General features: G+C 39.6%; 1 protein-coding gene across 2 annotated transcripts in view; it reads left to right on the top strand.

Annotated features, from left to right (window-relative positions):
• GPC6 (glypican 6) overlaps window positions 1-20,553 on the top strand; it is an 807,879-nt gene that overhangs the window by 726,841 nt on the left and 60,485 nt on the right. Inside the window, exons 5-7 of one of the 2 annotated variants that reach the window (XM_080577232.1) lie at window positions 4,177-4,307; window positions 15,580-15,723; window positions 20,221-20,250. In XM_080577232.1, the coding sequence (XP_080433358.1) occupies window positions 4,177-4,307; window positions 15,580-15,723; window positions 20,221-20,250 (305 nt within the window). The remainder of the gene's footprint in view (window positions 1-4,176; window positions 4,308-15,579; window positions 15,724-20,220; window positions 20,251-20,553) is intronic. The other variant, XM_080577233.1, reaches the window with a different exon arrangement.

The following is a 20,553-nucleotide window of genomic DNA, read 5'->3' as shown; positions in this document are numbered from 1 at the left end:
CAGTTGTCAGATGTCTCACAAATAAGTGTCCTTGCCCGTTCTCCTGTAACCTGTGATTTACTAGAAAGCTTTCCAGAAACCTTCCCTGAAGGAAATGTAACATCAGCAAGAAAACATTACTTTTGGTATCAGCAGCATGCACCTAGCAGGAAAGGCTGTGGCACTGAGAGTTGAGTCTAGTGTGCCATGTGCTCTACACCTTCTCAGGGCTATTTTATGAGCCCATGTCCTCAAGTGAGCAATTAGCCATGCTTTTTGTTTCCAAGATGCTAACAAACCCATGAAGCAAGAATGACTTACCTAAACAGAATTCTTCAGTGACTCACCCTGCAGATAGATGCCAGCTCTTTGTCAGGTGCTGTAGTGTATGGAGAACGAAGACGTATTTAGCCTAAGCAAAGCAGATTTTGAAAAATGTAAAAGTTACAAAATTAAATATACACAATTGAACAAAACAGACCAAATTTATTCATGAAAAATAGGCAATCGAATAATCTACCAGTTTTCAGTTTTTTATCGCACAAGCCGTAACTAAGCTCCCACTATCTAACATATGAGCTGATTGAGCAATTTTTTAAACCCACACAGAGTACTACTGAACTGAATTAGGTTTTATTTGGGTTCAAGGGTCCTGTTCCCAAGAATTAAGATTTAAGACTGAGACATATAGATTTTCTTAACTTCATTTTGAAAGCTTTCCAGCTTCTCCTGTAATAGTATTCATAGCATTTTTAGGAGAAAAAAAGAATCTTGGGACAACAGAGTGATGTGTATTGTTACACAGTTGTTGTTACACAATTATAGATTTTAAGAGCTATAGATTGTGAAGAACCATTACATCATTTTGACTGACTTTTCATAAATCTCAGGTCATTAATTTCATCTGATTTTCACTATATTCAATCTAAGAACTTTTATTTCATTAAATTTCATAAGTTGTGTTGTGTGCATGTACTGCATGTGTTCATGCAGAATTGTGCAAGTGAATAACAAGGTCTAGAACTAGAGTGAGAATTATGGCTAAGTTATGGGTAGCAAACAAAAGGATACAACCTAAAGAACCAAGGGAATATTCCCTAAGTGAGGAATTAACCCAGAAATTGTTTTTTGTCTTTTTATTTTTATTTTCTGGAGATCAATATTAAGGATGGGAAATTCAGTCTGAATTTTAGTCTGAGAGCTGTCTCAAAAACTACAGTAGTAATTATGTTCCCAAGAGGCTTGCACACTCTCAATAATATCACTTTCTTGTTGTTGGAAGCTTATTTGAGTCTAGGGCTGCCAGATATCATCTGGATAGGTTTAACTTAATATTAGGGACAGCAATGGTTAGATTAAGGGTAGCAGGAAAAGCTCAATCGGAGACTAAGAAAATCATTTTGGGGTTCATAGGAATGTCACTTGCTCTTTTGCTTGGTTGAGCTACCAGAAGGAGACAGGAGTAACTTAGCAGTCTAGCCACCACTAAATCAGCCACGGACTCACACATCTGCTTGAAAACAAAAAATATACTATAAATCCTTGAAAAACATTTGTTTTCAGTTTGTGCAAGAGTTTGTCTAAATTTTGCAATTGACCAAGCCTTCTCGTCTGAGCTGAACCCTAAAATGAACTCTAACTGGAAGCACAGCTACTTGAGCCAGCCTCAGAAATAATGTTGCAAAATTAACCTGTTTTACCTTATCCTTTCAAACCTCTCTCATCCCAACGTTTATGTCATTTATCAGCCTCTGCTTCCTCAAACGGGTCCCTGTAAAGGCTTTATTTTAACACTGTCTCCCAGCTCCAAAACAAAAATACAGACTGCTGATATACAGAAGTATCTCTTAACAGTGAATCTGTGGATACTTTCAAATTGTTAATAACAGATCTGAGTTTGCTTCTCTTCATACTATTCATTTTGAAGTTGAAGGCACTTTGCTTGAGGTAAGACCATTCTGACAATTAAAGATGTGGTTCTTGTTCAGTCAGGGATGATGCACTTTTCTGTGACGCGGATGAGATTCTGCTTCAAGATTTAACTCAGAAATAGTGCTCCCTACCATCAGAAGTAACAATAAGTAGACTCATGCTACCACCTATTCTCATGAAGAGTCTCCAGCTCCCTTCTCATGCCAACAATTGCCTATTTACTGACCTCTACTTCAACATACACAGTCCATTATCTCCGACATGTACTTGAACTGAGCACCAGACTTGTCCAACTTGGTAGTTTCCAAACTAAAGTGTGCTGGTGCAGAAGAACCTTTCCCTAAATTAAGCTGTGGGCTATTCCTGCAATGAATAAATAAAATCTGATTATTTTATGCATTAACCCCAATCTCAAACTTAAGCCCAAACTAAGCCAAAACCACCAAAATCTAGCCACCAAGACTTTTGCCATAACAATGCCTAGTACTGGTTGTGGCAGCTAGTATTTAGACTTGTCACATTGCTCAAAAAGTTCAAAGGCATAATAAATGTTTTATACAAGTCATTCCAAACTTGTGAGGGACGAAATCCTTTACAATAGACTAAACTTCCGATGTGAAAAAATTGCTGACTTACTGGAGTGACCTTTAAGTGTGTGCATGTGCAACTGTATATATGTGCATCTGTGTATGTATATTTCTTCGTATGTTTAAAAGCTGTTATGGTTCCTCTGTCAGAGTTAGGTGTTGTTTTTGCAGTGTTCCCCCAAAAATTGTTTAAACTAAATAATTTTAAAATAATGTATAGCCAAAATAGCACCTCTTTTTGAAACTGAATTGCTACCATCTCACCATTTCTCACAGTTAGCGACAAGTTTTATACACCCCACTCCAAAAAATAGGCATTCCCCTCTTACTAGCCTAAAAGTACAGAGAAATATTAGACCCAAATTTACAGAAGTACTTAGGTACAAAATGCAACGTAGTTTCTATTTCAGTGGGATTTTTAGGCATGCATTGACTGCATATAAACTGTTAGCATACTATAACCCTCAGGTCAGGCTGTGCATGGGAGTTTGCTTCTCAAATCCTAGGGTGAGGCACCAGCCTCTTCTTCCTATACATCCACAGACACATTTCTGTAGGAAGGAAGGAGATAGCCATGCAGGCTGGAAAGGAGCCCCAGGACTCTCCAGAAAAATGCAGAGCTAACACAGGACAATGGGGTGCTCTGTGCCTTCTCTGCATAGATGCTGCAAGACTGGTATTTATGGCAGCAAATCACAAGAGGAGTCTGTTTTGGGAGGAAGCCTGTTTAGTACCTTTTGGAGCCTAAGCCTGAGGGATAAAGAAGACAGCATGTGAAGGTTTTTGTTTATCACGTTAAAATTGCAAATGGTATCTGTTTAAATCTACTTGGATGCTGGAAAGTCTTAAATGCTAACATATGAGAAGAATCAAATATGATGTTCAAAGGTATAGTATAAATGCAAGTTTATCACATCACAGAAATTGTGGCTAATCTTTGTCCATGTGCAGACATGTGAGGCATGGCAAAATGTTTTTTACAGTTATTAATTTCTTTACAGTTGCTTTGTTTTTACTTGTTAATGAACACTACTAGTTAAAGCTGCTTTTGAGAAGGCCTCAAAAGCAAAATAAGGAAACAATTGTTTTTAAATTCCAAAACAAAGAATATGTTTTCTTGCATACAACTTTCAACCACATTTTGAAAATGTAGCAGGGCAAACATGGTTCATACCTATACACTATGGCAGAAATCCAATATTCATCTGCTGTTCATATTGCAAGAAAATGAGATCATTAAGGTCAGAAAGAACAGCTGCTTTAATTATAACACCCTGATATATCATATCAAAGTTTTCATCATCTCATACAAACTCTAAGAACATACCTCAGGGATTCATTTCGATCATCCTGTTTTTTTCTTGGGACAGAGATCACATGAGCACACTCCAGAGCACTGGCTGCTCCATGTGGTGCAATGCTGTGTAAAATAACTGCACCGCAAGCTCAATAATGCTATGGCAACTATTGTTAATCTAACTTTTTGAGTCTTTATTCCTCTTTCTGTGGTGGCAGTGTAAGGGGAAGCTGTTTTTGCTAGCTAGGGAGCTGCACTGCAGGCAGGTTTCATGGTTCTGCTACCATACATCCCCAGGGCTCCTGCTTGGAGCACTCGGTCTGCCTGAGACACCTGAAAGTATCCCTTCTTTAAGGGAATGGCTGCTTTGTGTTTCAACAGATGCTATGCTTCTGGTAGCGGAGAGATTAGAGGGACCATTCAACATTGAATCAGTCATGGATCCTATTGATGTCAAGATTTCTGAAGCCATCATGAACATGCAAGAAAACAGCATGCAGGTGTCGGCAAAGGTACTGTGTGAGTCGCGCCTTCTCTGTTGCTGACTGTCTCAAGCAGGGGGAAAAACTTCTGTACAGGCTTTAAGAAAGATCGTCCAGACCACTAGAAATTGCATTTGTACATTCAATAGTTATTTAGGCTGCCTTTGAATCCTTGGTCTAGTTAAACATACTAGAAGTTTTTAAAAATCGTGCAACAAGGAGAAAGGTACCATTTAGTAAACTCCAAATTAATAGTTGTAAGAGCTTTGAGGAAAACAGATTTCTGAAAATTAATGGCAGCTCTGTAAGAAAAATCCTGCAGAGTATGTCTAGTAACTTCTGCTCGTGTCTCATCCATGATTCCCCATATTAACATACTTTTTGATCTGTTTAAGTCAGATTGAAGCACAATGTGTTTGAAGTGAATACAGAAAATGCTCCATTTAACCTCCTTTAATAGCCACTCTGGGGAAATATCATTACATCGGACAGCCTCTGATTAGCAGACCTCAGTTTGATGGAGTTTTGTCTGGAGTCTGACACAAAGGTAAACAGAGTTAATGATACCCACAACCTCCTTTCCATTTTTAGTGCGTGCGTGTACACAGATCACTGCCACCCCTGAACCCCGCACTAATAAGGTCCTTTGAATTCAGTAACAGGTGCTGTTAAGCCAGCACTCAACAATTAATATCTTTTCCTTAATATTCAGCAGTTCACTGCAGTTCAAAATCTAAAGTCAACAGCTTGCCAGGTTCTCTGCATTAGGAGTTTCCACCTGCATTGATCTCTCAGCAGTCAGTTATGTGCTGACCAGACTGCTACCTGAGTCAGTGAGTTTCCATTGCTTGTAAGGAAGCTTCCATAGCTGGAAAAAATGTGGGGATAAAAGGCAGGAGGCTGAGGTTAATATTCTTCCTGCCAGCCCCAAATTAGATGTTTCTTACAGTCCCTGTGCTGCAGGATTATAAGGATTTCCTTCAAGATGTTTTTTACTTTCAACCTCCATGAAGTTACTCAGATTTTAAAAGTAGTCTACATCCTGTGCAATGAGACTTTGTTCTGGCAGCAGTGATGGAGGAGTGTATCAGCCAAATATTTTGGGAATCAAAGGCCTGCTTCAGCAGACTCAGTCCTTAACTCAAAAAAGAAACAAAAAATATTTTCATTAAAAGCTCACTAAAGACTCAGGTGTATTTCCTTTTCCTTTTAACTTGCTCGGATCTCACAGCTTTTCCATTAGTCAGGAAGCTGCATTCCCTGCCAGAATCCAATGACATCACCTTGGCACGAGCTCATCTCACTACTCATTTGTAATAGAGCAGGCTGTCTGTCCTATCCTTCAGAAATATTTTATTTGCTGCAAAGTTTAATAAATCACAGAAATTTCACTTGCACTCTAAACTTTTTCTTCTATGACAAATCTTAGCCAATATTTTTTCAAATCTTGAAAAACAGAAATCAAACTACGTCAATGAAATTTATTTTGCTGTATTTTCATAGATAACAGAGCTGTCTATGTTTGAGGTGCTTTTGTATTTTCTGTGCAGACCATTATTCTCCTGAAATGTGATTTCCTTGCTTTCCTAGGCTATATCCCTCTTTTTTCAGGTCTGAGCACATGGAAGTGTTTTATTATTAAAGAGAAGTATGAGAAGGCAAAGTCTTTGGGTTCAGCGCTGTGATCTTCTATGTCTGTCATGTCAGATCTATAGAGATGATATATGAGCAGACTTTGCACCAGTCATCTATCGCCTAATTTTTCCCCTTATACATACTGACCACTTAGAGCTTCAGTGAAAATGACAAATACCTTGCTGGATGTAATGGAGTGCACAGAATGCAATTGCAGACCTAATGCAGGAGAAGAACCACGCTTGTCAAATATTCTGAGACTCTATTCAGAAAGCTTCAGGCAGGGTGCTGAAATCATGCTATTTTCTCTTTCTTCAAAACATTTTGTGTCTTGCATTTGACTGCATCTGCTGAAAATGTGGTGACTAGGAATCACAGTTATTTTTCCACAAGTCAGTCAGTGCGTTTTTACAATGGGAAAATGATGATGCACTAATAATGTCATGCCTGCAACACCCCCATACACACAGATTATTTTTCACCATTGACATGTAGCTTTTTCTACCTGAAAATCTGTCTGATGTCTGGAAGGAGGCTTTACGTTGTATTCAGTAGCATTTAGGGCCATTTTGTATATTGTTGTATACAGTATGAATAATATTGTATAGTCTTTTCAAAGGAATGGAACAAATAACAACAAACAGCTTCTTTTTCAAGGGAGTCTTACTAATCTCATCCTCTTTGTGGGCAGAAGCCCTAGAGATCATTTAATCCAATATCCATCCCTCTCCTGTTTCAAATATTTCTGTAAATTGCCCTTTTCCAAGAGTCATTCCCATTAAACTGAACTATCACTTTGTCTCTGTGTTGAACAATGATGCTTTGTATTATACCAGCTAAAACTGGGCATTCAAATTTATTTGAGAAAAACATGTTTGGTATAACACATAGACCATACATTCCTGTGCACATGGATGCAAAATTAAGTGAGCAACAATTTATGCTTTCCAAAATAATAATTGTATAAAAATAAATAAGCATGCTCGTATGTGAATGATGAAATCTTCAATTTTACACATCAGCAGAAAAATATAAACTTCCTATTTTTTTTATGGTTTGTCCTTCCATTATTCACTTGATGTAGTACTGAAGATTCTGCCCAATATCACTTTCCTATAAATATGCATCTCCTATTCAGCACTATTCTTCTCAGAAATCTTCATGGTTACAGTTACACTGATAAATAAAATAGGGAAAAGGAGCAGTGCCTGACCTGAGGCCAGACTGATTCATTTCTATACTGCTGAGATCTACCTTCTTTGTAGCCCTTTCTTTCTGCAAAGAACAAGTTGTAGCAGTCCAAGAAAAAGCCAATGAGTTAACAATTAATCAGTGGAGACAGTCAGGGCTTATTACTAGAGTTCACATTTTTCTTTCATTTCTGTAGAAGAGACAAACCCTCTGTCTTCCACTCTTGATGGGTACTCGTCAATATTGAGACAAAATTATAGAGGTGCCATATGTACCTCTTCTATCTTTGTACTTCCAACCAAGGACATATAGGCTCAGCCATATCAGAATCACAGAATGGTTGAAGTTGGAAGGGACCTCTGGATATCATCTAGTCCAACCCCTCCTGCTCAAGCAGGGTCACATACAGAACATTGCACAGGATCACGCCCAAGAAAGTTTTAAATATCTCCAGAGAAGGAGACTCAAAAGCCTCTCTGGACAACCTTTTCCAGTGCTCTGTCACCATCACAGCAAAGTTTTTCCTCATATTCAGATGGAACTTCCAATTTGTGCCTGTTGCTTCTTTTTCTGTCACTGGGCCCCACCAAAATGAGTCTGGCCCCATCCTCTTTACACTCTCCCTTAAGATATTTATATACATTGATAAGATCCCCTCCCAATCTTCTCTTCTCCAGGTAAAACTGGCCCACTTCTCTCAACCTTTCCTCATATGAGAGATGCTTCAGTTCCCTAATCAACTTCATAGCTCTCCACTGAACTCAGTCCAGTAGCTCCATGTTCCTCTGGTACTGGGGAGCCCAGAGCTGGACACAGTACTCCACATGTGGCCTCACCAGGGCTGAGTAGAGGGGAAGGATCACCTCCATCGACCTGCTGGCAACACACTTCCTAATGCACCCCAGGACACCATTGGTCTTCTCATCTACAATGGCACATTGCTGGCTTATGGTTAACCTGCTGTTCACAAGCATTCTCAGGTCCTTCTCCTCAGAGCTGCCTTCCAGCAGGCCAACCCCCAAGCTGGGTATGGGTTTACTCCTCACAAGATGCAGGACCTTGCACTTGCCTTCATTGACCTTCATGAGGTTCCTTTCTGCCAACTCTCCAACTTGTCCAGGTCTCTCTGAATGGCAACACAGCCTTCTGCTGTATCAGCCACTCCTCCCAGCTTTGTGATGTCAGCAAACTTGCCGAGTGCAAACTTGTGCTCTATCCCTTCATCGAGGTCATTGATGAATGAGTCGAACAAGTACTAAACCCTGGGGGACAACACTAGCCACAGGTTTGCAACTAAACTGCACCACTAAGCACTGCACTATGAGCTCTGCCTTCCAGCCAGTTCTCAATCCACTCATCTAACCCACACTTCCTGAGCTTACTTATGAGGATGTTGTGGGAGACAGTGTCAAAAGCCTTACTGAAGTCAAGGTAGACAACATCCACTGCTCTCTCCACATATACCCAGCCAGTCATTGCATCACAGATGGCTAACAGACTGATTTCCCCTTAGTCAGATTGATTTCCCCTTAGTGAATCTATGCTGACTATTCCTGATAACCTTCTTTTCTTCCATATGCTTGGAGATGGCCTCTAGGATGAGCTGTTCCATCGCCTTTCCAGGGATGGAGGTGAGGCTGACTGGCCTGTAGTCACCTGGATTCTCCTTCTTGACCTTTTTTGGAAAACTGGAGTGACACTGGCTTTCTTCCAGTCCTCAGGCACCTCCCCCTTCCCCATGACCTTTCAAAGATGATCAACACTGGCTTATCAGTAACATCCACCAGCTCCCCTAGCACTCATGGGTGCATCCCATCCAGGTCCACAAATTTTTGGATATCAGGTTTGCTTAAATGATCTCTAAACCAATCCTCTTCAACAGAGAGAAAGTCTTCCTTTCTCCAGACTTTCTTGTCTCTGGGTCTGGGATTCCTGAGGGCTGGCCTTAACAGTAAAGACTGAAGAAAAAAGGCATTCAACAACCCTGCCTTCTCTGTATCCTTTGTCACAAAGGCACCCACCCCATTCAGCAGCAGGCCCACATTTTCCCTAGTCTTTCTTTTGCTGCTAATATATTTGAAGAAGCCCTTCTTGTTTTTCTTGATATCCCTTGCCAGATTTATTTCTAAACAGGCCTTAGTCTTCCCTGTCATACCCCTGCTCACTCTGACATTGTGCCTGTAATCCTTCCAAGTGGCCTGTCCCTTTTTCCACATTCCATATACTTCCTTCTGTTTGCGTTTTGCCAGGAGCTCCATGCTCATCCATGAAGGTCTCCTGCCCCCTTTGCTTGACTTGTCACTCATAGGGATACACTGATCTTGAGCCTGAAGGAAGTGATGCTTGAATACTGACCAGCTCTCTTGGACCCTCCTTCTGTCTAGGGCCATAGCCCATGGCATTTTTCCAAGTAGGTCCCTGAAAAGACCAGTTTGTTCTCCTGAAGTCCAGGGTTGCAGTCTTACTTATTGCCCTGCTTCGTCCATTCAGGATCCTGAACTCCAACATTTCATGGTCACTGAAGCCAAGGATCACAAAACTCCATATCTCCAACCAGCCCCTCTTTGTTTGTTAGTATAAAGTCCAGCAGCACATCTCTCCTCATTGGCTCATCCACCATATGTGTCAAATGTTATTGTAAATGCTCTGCAGGAACCTCCTGGACTGTTTGTGCCTAACTGCATTGTCCTTCCAGCAGATATCAGGGTGGTTGAAGTCCCCCATGAGAACCAGGATCTGTGATCATGAGGCTACTCACAGCTGTCTGTAAGTGTCCTATAGTAAACAGCCACAACAGTGTCACCCATATTAGCCTGCTCTTTTATCCTTACCCATAAGCTCTTGACTCACTTGTCATCCACCTGTAGGCAGGGCTCCATATATTCCAGATGTTCTCTCACATAAAGCATAACTCCACCTCCTCACCTTCCTGGTCTGTCTTTCCTAAAAAGCACGTAGCCATCCATGGCAGCATTCCAGTCATGAGAGCTATACCACCACGTTTCTGTAACTGCAATGAGATCAAAGCCTTGCAACTGCACACGGGTCTTTAATTCTTCCTGTTTATTCCCCATGCTATGTGCATTGGTGTCCAGGCACTTCAGAGAAGTATTCAAGCATGCCAGTATCGCTGCTGTAAGAGGATATATACCCCATAGTCATATCTCATAGACACTTCCTTGCCTGCTGGATTTATTCCCACTTGAGTCTTGTTTTGCTGGCTGGGTAGTCGCTGTAACTCTCCCCTTCCCCCATCTTTCCTAGTTTAAAGCTCTTTTCTTCACCAGGTTGGCTAGCCTGTGACTGAAGATGCTCTTCCTCCTCTCTGACAGATGGACTCCACCAGCTGCCAGCAGACAAGCATGTGTCACTGCATAAAACAGAGCATCTCTGCTCCAAGGCCATTGACTTTTCTTGTTTGTGTGCTGATTATAGTTGATTCTTTCAGCACAGTGCACTTTAGCCAGGTACTATTATGATAAAATCCTCCAGTTCATCCTGAGGCTGGAATCCTTTTCTGTTTTCTTGATATTTCTCTGCAGTCTATATTCAGCACTGGCTGTTTAGAAAGTCTGACCACAAATCTCTAAGCTTCATACATTGCTCATGTTGTGTTGTCATGTTCCTGAACTGCAGCTACAAGAGGTCCTTATTTTGCCTCAGGGAAAGTCATGTTCCTGACAGCTGCAACATTTGGAGATGCTTTTCAAAAAGTAGCAATGGTCTAGAAAGTCAGACCCCAAAGCCCTTCCATCTAGAGGAATCTGCATGCTCTGTATCAGACCTTATTTTCCATGCTCCAAAAAAAAAAAAAAGGCAAGGACTAAAGATCATCAAAACCAGCTTACATAGCTTCATCATCTAACACCTGCAGCCACTCTCACAGAGTACCTGTGGTGGTTTTACACAGCTGGGCAACTGAACCCCACCACAACCACTCTCTCACTCCCCCTCCTCAAAGGGAAAGGGGGAGAAAATATGATAAAAAGGGCTCAAGGTTTGAGATAAGGACACAGAGATCAGTCTCCAATTACCAGCATGGGCAAAACAGACTCAGAATTGGGAGATTAATACAATTTATTACTTATTACTAACAAGCTACAGAAGTGAGAAAGTAAAAGCAAACTAAAAACACCTTCCCACCTTCTTCTATGTCCTCCCCCCAAGCGGCACAAGGGAAATGGCAATAACGGCTGCGGTCAGTTGCTAATGTTTCATCTCTGCCACTCCTTCATGGTCCCTCTCTCCCCCTGCTCCACGTGGGGTCCCTCCCACGGGATGCCGTCCTTCCCAAACTGATCCTGCTGGGGCTGCCCACAGGCAGCAGCTCTTCAAGAACTGCTCCCACACGGCTCCGTACCTCGGGGTCCATCCCCCAGGAGCAAACTGCTCCAGCACGGTTCCCCCATGGGTGGCAGCTCCCCCTAGATCCCCTGCTCCTGCTTGGGCTCCTGTCCAAGGGCAGTAATTTTTTGTTGTGTATTTTTTTTTCCCCTTTCTTAAATCTGCTCTCACAGAGGCCCAACCAACATTGCTCACTGGCTCAGCTCTGGTCAGCAGCGGGTCCCTTTGGAGCCAGCTGGAGCTGGCTCTGATCTGACATGGGGCAGCTGCTGGACTCTTCTCAGAGAGGCCATCTCTCCTATCTCCCCTCTCCCCACCAAAAACCTTGCCATGTAAACCCAATACAGTACCTTCTGCAAACCAACCACAGAGAGCACAAAAACTCTCAGTCTAGGATATCTGAGATGTCTCTTAAGATGTCACCACATTTTAAGAGTAGGTTTTGCTGGGTCTACCCAGACTACTGTGGGCCCTGAGGGCAGCCTCATGTGTTAGTCAGGTTGCAATAGATTTGGGGTTTATCCTGATAATGTCTGAGACATATTATCTTCATTACTGAAATCTCTTCATCATTCTGCAGTGACACATCTTTATTATTTGAACATTATAATGCCAAAATTAGTGTTCTGCAACAGCTTGATTATTTCTCAGGTAAAAATTTCATAATCTGTATATTGTTACTCATGGCTTAGCTCATATCCAAGATTTAGTCATAGCATACATATACTTTATCCTTATTCTCCTTCTCCCTAAGGATATTCAGAGTCATAACATATCTGTGCTCTTTTAAATCCTGGCCAAAACTTGTTTGAAGGCCTTCACAATCTTCCCATAAGGTTGACTGTACCATCACCTTTGTTTTTCGCTTGAAGTCAAAGAGTAAATCCTACATCTGTTCCATTTCAGCAGTATGAATATTTAGTACCTGACATCTGCATAGATTGCTTGTTCACAAGAAGTGGGAGAAAACTCACAAAACAGCAGAAAACATGCTATAGCAACCATTTTTCTTCAAAATGTAGAAAATCCCCAATCTGGTTGTGTCAGCATAATTATGCCTTCAGTGCTCCTCAGAACACAACATACTGGACTTTTTTCCTGCTTTTTAAACAGTCTGGTTCTATACAGATGTTTGGCTGCCTTAAGTGTTATTTGGATACCATGCCAAGAATTTTGCTCTTTCATAAAGGCTATCCCCATAGCTGAGGCTCCCATTAGTGAGTCTTAAATCTACTTTTATCCAAGCTGATCAATGTGCCATTTTAACCTATGGATATATGTTCCTTTTTGGCAATTACTTCAGCTAAAAGGATGAATGAGCTCCATGACATAGCAGACTACCTATGCATTATTTATAAGAAGGAAATCTTCATAAAACGACGTCCAAGTTTCTTCTTAAAATAGCCCCAGAGTTTCATATTAACAAAACCTCTTCATTTATCTGTGTTCTTTCCAGAGCCCTGTGCAGGAAAAATATAATGGCACTTCAGGAAAAAATCAATACTATTCTATCTGAAGATGAGAGAGTCAATGGAGCAGAGTCATATAGACACTCAATAGGAAACATTGAGCACTAGCACGTCTAAATAACAGTATGACTCAAAGCTTCATAGAGTAAAAATTCTTTCTGCTGGGATTCAAAACATTGAGGTCTCACAGGAAAAGAACTCCTTTTTTTACAGTATCTGCTCACTAATCCTGAAGTAGATACCTCCATTTAGAGAGCTTGATAGAAGTAATTCTTCACTGGCTCTGTTGATTTGATCTCACGGCTTGGTTTTTATTCCTGACCACAGAGGGTTTCTGCTCTTTGTGGCACCCTAGGAAATGCCATCTGAGCTTTAGCTGCAGTTCATCAGTAGGACATGGTCTCCAATAGGTCCTATGTTAAGACAGTCCTAAGAGATTTCTTGGACATGCTGGGACATCACAGATGATTATAGATGATGATGTGAGATCAACTGAAAAGAGCTTTTGATCTGTGCTACAAAAGACGGAAGCTTAGATGTTTAGCTCAAATATAGATGCCTACAAATTCACACCTAAATTTTGGGTTCCTAATTTCAAGTCAAATTGTTTCTCTGAGGTGGACTCCCGTAATTATATATAAAATGTTGTGGTTTTGTTTTTCTTTTTCTTTTTTAAGAGAGTGTATTTATGTTGCTAATTCACAGCATGTATAATGGAACACCAGAATAATTTTCCAGAAATTGCTCAGTATCTCTGAACAGCTCTGTAAAGAAAATATTTCATGTGCTTCTTCTCAGGAAGCATTTGTTAATTTCAGGTATCTGCTTAACATTTTCTGTTCTGTCAGCTAATACCTGGATGCAAATTAGAAAATGTCTCTTTTGCAGTCAAAATGTAGTTACTGATTATTGTATCCTTGCTGCATTTTTGCCAGATCATTAAAAAGTAGATGATTTCTTCTTCTGTGATCTAAAAAATGCTATCTAATTACCACCTCTAATACTGCCTGGCTGTACATAATTGTGTTCATACAAAAATCCTTACTATAAGTATTTGTATGAAGATAGATACCACAAAGTCTCTGTTGTTTTTTCCAGTATGTCATAAGAAAAATGAAATATAAATTATGCAGACTTATAGCTACTCCACATGGTCATACAATTTCATACCGTGAAATTTAAGAAGATTCAGTGCCCTCAGTTTCCTTTCCTCTGAGAGTCAAGTTGCATGTTCTGGAAAACTGACATTTGTCTCTGTAAGTAAATACCTGATTGCTCAGTTGACCAAAGGGGATTTCATAGGTATCTAAATAAACAGTTATGTTTTCCCTGTACAGCTCATCTACAGTCAAAAGAAATATGTAAACCTTTGTAAGTATAACAGATATCCCCAACACATATATTTGGCCTTATATTATCAACCATAATCATGTATAAGTCCTGAACATTAATCTTAGTTGAATTTTCTTCACAGAGGAAAAATCAGAATCTTTCCTGTTGAAAAATTTAGAATCTTAAAAACTGAAATCAGCTTTCCTAGTTCATTAAATGAATGATTGTCCAATAATCCTCATGACTAAGGAGGCTAGAAACTATTCAAGAACCCTTACACATATGCTCAAACAAGACCAAGCAGAGTTTCATACATAAATTAAAAATCCCAATGTCCCTACAGCAGCTGACTTGCTGGACTTTGTGCCAAAAAAGACCTGATGATTGCAAATAAATTTAGAATGAATCAGTTTCTTTTAGCAAATTTTGAATCTTTTGGGGCCTCTAAATTAACATCAGGAAACTAGCTAAAAGCTAATTGTAATGAAACCTGAAAGCAACAAAAACCATGGCTACTTCAGGAGAGAAACAATCAAGATGGATAATCCAGAAGTCTAAAATGTAATTGTGTGGATATTCTACCTCCTTTCAGCTAAAAAACTTCTGTAAGAGTTCCTCTGGGATATATCCTTGATATCCAGTAGTCAAATGTGTCTTCTGTCTCCTTTAGTACGCACAAGACATATGCTACTGAAATTTCTTTCCAAATGGAAGAATATAAAGAAATCTCATTATTCTGAACATTATTTATATACCTAGAAAACAAACACAGTAGCAGAAAATTGTTCTCTCAACTGCCCACACAACTGCCTTATCCCTCATCCAGCAACAGAGCAGCTAGGGAATTAGAAAGGAATATATTCATAAGGCTATTTCATCATTGACTTTTTCTCTGAGACTACAAACAAGATTACCAGGTAGGAATAGATGTAGGTAAGGATTATGAATGAGCTGTGATTCTGGTTAAAAACCATGTTTTAAGAAAAGATGAAACAAGTATCAACCAAGTTCCGGCACAACAAACTTCATTTTGTTCATTTCCCTTCCTGAACAGATAACAATTAAATTGCTTTCAGGTGTTAACTTCTTGAAATAATCACCTTCACGAATTAAGTATTTTAAGGTCTCTATATGTTTTTATACCTTCACTAAGTAATTAATAATGTTTAATTTTTAATCTGAGTCTTAATATAGGACAAGTGCTCTATTCGCTATTAGCAAAATGTCAGTCAAAGGTGGTTTCAAATATATGAAAGACAGAATAAATAGGGTGTAAAATGCCAGCCTCCCTCTTTTTATGACGGTCATATAACCTAAAATGTCTTTTTCAGGTTTTCCAAGGATGTGGCCAGCCTAAACCAGCACCTGCCCTAAGATCTTCCCGTTCTGTCCCTGAAAACTTCAATACCCGGTTTAGACCATATAACCCAGAGGAGCGACCTACAACTGCTGCTGGCACAAGTTTGGATAGGCTGGTAAGGCAAAGCATACTCCACTCTTAAATAAGTAGAAATGGCTTGGTAATATATGATATTCTCTGGACAATTTTTTAAAAAATAATTTTGTAATCACTGTATATAGTTTCTATGCCAACCGTTCTAGCATTCAACAAATCTTTTTTTCCCCATTGGAAATAGTACAGAATTGTATTCTAAGAGAACAATATAATTCACTTCTAAAGTATTAGAAAGGTTAAAAGACAATAAGCTTTATTTCCATCTGTCCCAAAAAATGACTTTATCAGCTAAAACATGAGCAATCATTAATCTTGCTTTATTTATTTAATCATTTCAAAAATAAGACCTTAAGATAAGACTATTTTTTCTACTACCAGTCATTGGATTCACATTTCAGATTTCAATGTTCCTGCTATTTATAAATCTATAGATTTATAGCAGGCTAATTATTATAGCTGCTAATACTGTCTCAGTAATTATCTTGAACTAAAGCCAATGGACAAAATTAAAAAGCTGTAAAGAGTCTGAATCAAAACAGACTGTATCGCACAACCTCCACTTGCCATGCTTATTGCTGAACACTTGCACAGCACTGTTCTGTCTCTCAGAAGAGGTTCATATGCAGGGCTGTAGCAAGAGTGAAGGGAGAGGAGCACCCAGCTGGGAACAGCTACTGTTAGCAGGGGCTTTGAGTTTTGGTGAGCTGCCCTCCTGCTGGTGCCAGACAGGTGCTAGCACCAAAATGTCTTGCTACTGTTCTGATCACGAGTCTAAACTGTCTAGAGGTTTTTCTCAGCTTTTATCGCTGAGCAGACACCCAAATACACTAATTCAATCAAGACCTGGGTCTCTCCTTGGCACTGTCATTCTGCAAATTCCTTTGACAATCACCACAGTACTTTACAGTGCCAAATCTTTCCAACAACCAATGCTGTAGCCCGTCCATCAATCAACTGTATTCTGTCAATCTCCATTGCAAGTCAAATGAAAAATAGTACATCATTCTAGCCAGGACATTGGATCAGTATGCAGCAAAAAGCAATATTTTTGAGTTCTCTGTTCTTCTGGGAATAGCGTAGCCTATTTATCCTACAAGTAGGAACAGAAAACAAGATGTAGACCTCTCATGTAGACTTAGGTCTCTCTAACACAGTAGATTCATAAAACAGGGTAGCATCTCAGGCTAAAAATCTTGTTTGGTGCAGAGGCCTGAATCTTAACCTAGAATTGGCCAAGGTGAAGTGAAAGGTCACTGTAGTGTGTAGGCTTTAGTCATGCTCTTGACGAAGTTAAAGGCTGCAAAAAAGAGGAAGTAGGAGAAAGAGAACAAAGAGGAAGGCTTGTAGCACAACTTAGCTTGGATTACTGCTACATTGTAAGAACAGAGCATTTTTACAAAGAAAAAGGTTTAAAAGACCTTCCATATTCACATAAGGAGAATGCTTCTAAACTCTTTAATAACCTTTTTAAACTACAAACTTACAAAATACCAAGCAGCATCCTGAATAAAGCAATAATGTGTCATATGCTGCTGGCCTTTAAATGCTGTAACTAATGAAAATTGCTAGTGAAGACAATCCTTTATAACTCATAATAACCTGTAGACCTTCAAAGGGAAAATTTTATCCATATGATTTAACTAGATTTCTTCACACATTCTTTCATAAATAAATAAATAAAGCTTTGTTGCCTTTACTTCATAAAAGCGTTACAGTATTTACATATTTGTCTTCCTTGCTGCTGATATTTAAAATAATAACTCTTCATGCCCTATTAGTAATGTGTGTTGTTATCAAATCCTTCTCCAATTGGCAGTGGTATATGTGTTATCTCCTTTTGTGTTGAGAGCAACAAACCCTGAAGTTTGAGATAGCCACTGACCTCAGCTGGAGCAAGAAAAGGTTGCTTATGTGGATTAGAGCAGAAGGCTTTGTTTCAGAACTGTAATCCCTTAGCAGCTCTTGAGAAAGGTCACTGCCTACATCTCACACCAACATGGGTAATTTTATCCAGAAGGATATAAATGTTGTGTTTCTGCCTCATAGGAACACCATTCAACCTGCCTACATTAGACCTTCAGCATTTAATGTGCTGAATCATTCCCTGAATCATATATCTCTCTTCATTAACTATAGACAGAGCCTGGAGGACCAGCTTCAGTTAGATGCTCCCAATCCTTGCATCATTAATAAGACATAAGTAGAATCCCACCCAAAGCAGTTTTCCAGTCTGCGCACTGATCATTTTCTATTTCTTACTTAATAAAAATGTACAGAAGGATTAGTCTTTTGATAGTAGTGCCAAACGGTTAAAGCCCCTTTTGATTATTATTGATATAAGAAATATGGAGTTATTACTACCTGCTTTTATGTAAGAGGAACTTTTCCTCATGAGTCAGCTGACTATTCAGTGTTACATTTATGGTTTTAGGAGTCTGTTCTGGAGATTTTACTCATAAAACACTGTCGGGCCGCTTAACTTCAAGTTGTCATCACAAAGTTCAAACATGCAGCTACGTAAACCTCAAAAGAAGTGACAAACAATCCTGCTTTCATCTGTCTTTGACAGCATGTTCTTAGAAGTGACCAAGTTTAGAAAATATTTCCTCTGCATCTCAAAAGCATAGCGCATCTGAATCAATTTTTTACTCCTGCTCATATTCCCATTTGTGAGCTTAATTCAGTTGAGCATATTCTATCAGATATGTTGCACAAAGCAGATCTCTCATAAGAAGCCTACACTGAGAACATCAGATACTGAACCCCTCTGAAAATGTGCTTCTTCATGCTTGCCTGAATTTCATAGAATCATAGAATCACTGAATCATTAAGGTTGGAAGAGACCTTCAAGATCATCTGGTCCAACCATCACCCTACTACCAATAGCACCCACGAAAATTTCATTAATCCAGCTATTGTATTCCAAGAAGGGAGGTTTGCCTGAATTACTGTCACAGCATTAGTCTGTAGGACTTAATAAAAAAGAAATACCTCAAAATTAATTGAGAAAAAAGTGGGAAAAGAAAAAAAGAAAAAAGAAAAAAAAAGAAAAAAAAAAGAAAAAGAAGAAAGAAAGATCCCCCCAAAGCAGGTATAGTTGGATTAAAATGCAGTAGATGTGTTTAGGAAGTCATGCAGAACTTGAGCTTGAGAGAGTTGTCTAAGCATGGATGCAAAACACCATCTGAGACTCACAGAATCATAGAATGGGTTGGGCTGGAAGGGACCTTAAAGATCTAATTCCACACCCCCTGCCATGGACAGGGACACATCCAACTACAACAGGTTACTCCCCAGAGTATTGGAAACAGGGGACTGGAAGATACCACACAGGACTAGAGGAGAACAATGTACTTCTGGAACAGGAGTAGGGAGCCAGGTAGAATATGCTGCAGCCTCACAAGCAGTTAAATACACCTATGTTCCTGCAATTAAATCAAGTCTTTGTAGCATGGGACCTAAAAGTCAGGCTCTTTCTGAAGTCAATGGAGAGAGACATACATCTTCAGAGAGTGATTCACCCTATCTGTCACAGATATCTCTCATAGATTGGGAAATGAAAGGCTCAACTTAGTTATTCGCATGTAGATATGCAAAACTGTTTGAGATGCCTTGGAGTATGTGATATCTGGCTGAGCTGGCAGGACACCCATGCTCTCCTGGACTGGGGGTTGAAGGCCAGGTAGGATACCTGAGGGGAAGACCGCTATATGGCATCCAAGAGTGGAGGACAGAACTGAGGCCCTGTTATTCTCTGAAGTTCCTCTTGGTGGATTCAGCTGCATCAGCGTAGTCCCCTAATGTTATTTGAGATGCCTATGGTTTTCAAGACGTCCAAATGTAACTAGAAATATTTACGGGAGACCTGTCTGTAAGCAAGATGGAATACATCAAAGCTACTAAATTTACTTTATATGCTCTATATTTAGGTATCTGGATTCCCATCTATTTCTTTGCTGATCATAACACCATCTAAACTGATTAAATACAGACATCTGTAATATAGATACCTATAACCACTTATTTAGATTTGATTTCTAGATGACCATCTTAGATGTGAAGGTCAGTAGTTTTTTTATTGTTAGCAGAGAGAAATGATGGCCTTTATTCAGTTGTCTAAACGTATGTTTAGGCAACTGAGTTGAGATTAAATATTCCTAAAGCATGATTCAGCTCATCCTAAAGTACACGTTTCAACCTATCAGAGAAATCCTTCTCTACCCATCTACTACAAAGTGCCAAAAAGTGACAACCTTAGGCTAAGCATTCAGCAATTGCACCTGAAGTTAGAACAAATACTGTCAGAAACTGAATAACTTTAACCACTGAACTCATCTGCTTCTGTAGAGTATGATCTAAGATTTCTCATTGAAAATCTACTGCTTATAAAGACTCGTTATCTTCACTGTGGTTGCCTGTTTGGTATAACCTGTTTTGTTTTTTTTATTTTGTTTCTGTTTTGTTTTATTTTGTTTGTTTTTCTGTTCCCTGAATTTGTTTCCCTCTTGCTTCCCAGAGGACTATCTGGAGGACAATGCAACATGGTGTAAGCTTTGGTATTCTTATTCTTCACTTTCATTCCCATTTGTCTTTGTACAATGCTGGGCAAAACACTTTAAGTTTCATCTTCACCATCTTTACTTTGTGTGTGTCATGTAGGCTAAAACAGTAGCAGTAATTTTAGATTCTAGCTCATTTAGTTCTGCCCAGTGCTGGGAGCTGCTGGTTCTTTCCAATATTCTTCTTCTGCTTCAAGGATGACGTCTCGTTCCTAGAAAGGAGTGTATTCCCTCAGTGAGCTAAAAGCTGACATAAGTGTCCACGCAATCTCAGACACCACGTACACATG

Source organism: Anser brachyrhynchus, assembly GCF_964034855.1.
Source record: "Anser brachyrhynchus genome assembly, chromosome: 1".
Taxonomy (NCBI): Eukaryota; Metazoa; Chordata; class Aves; order Anseriformes; family Anatidae; genus Anser; species Anser brachyrhynchus.
This window is presented reverse-complemented; position numbering and strand designations above follow the sequence as displayed.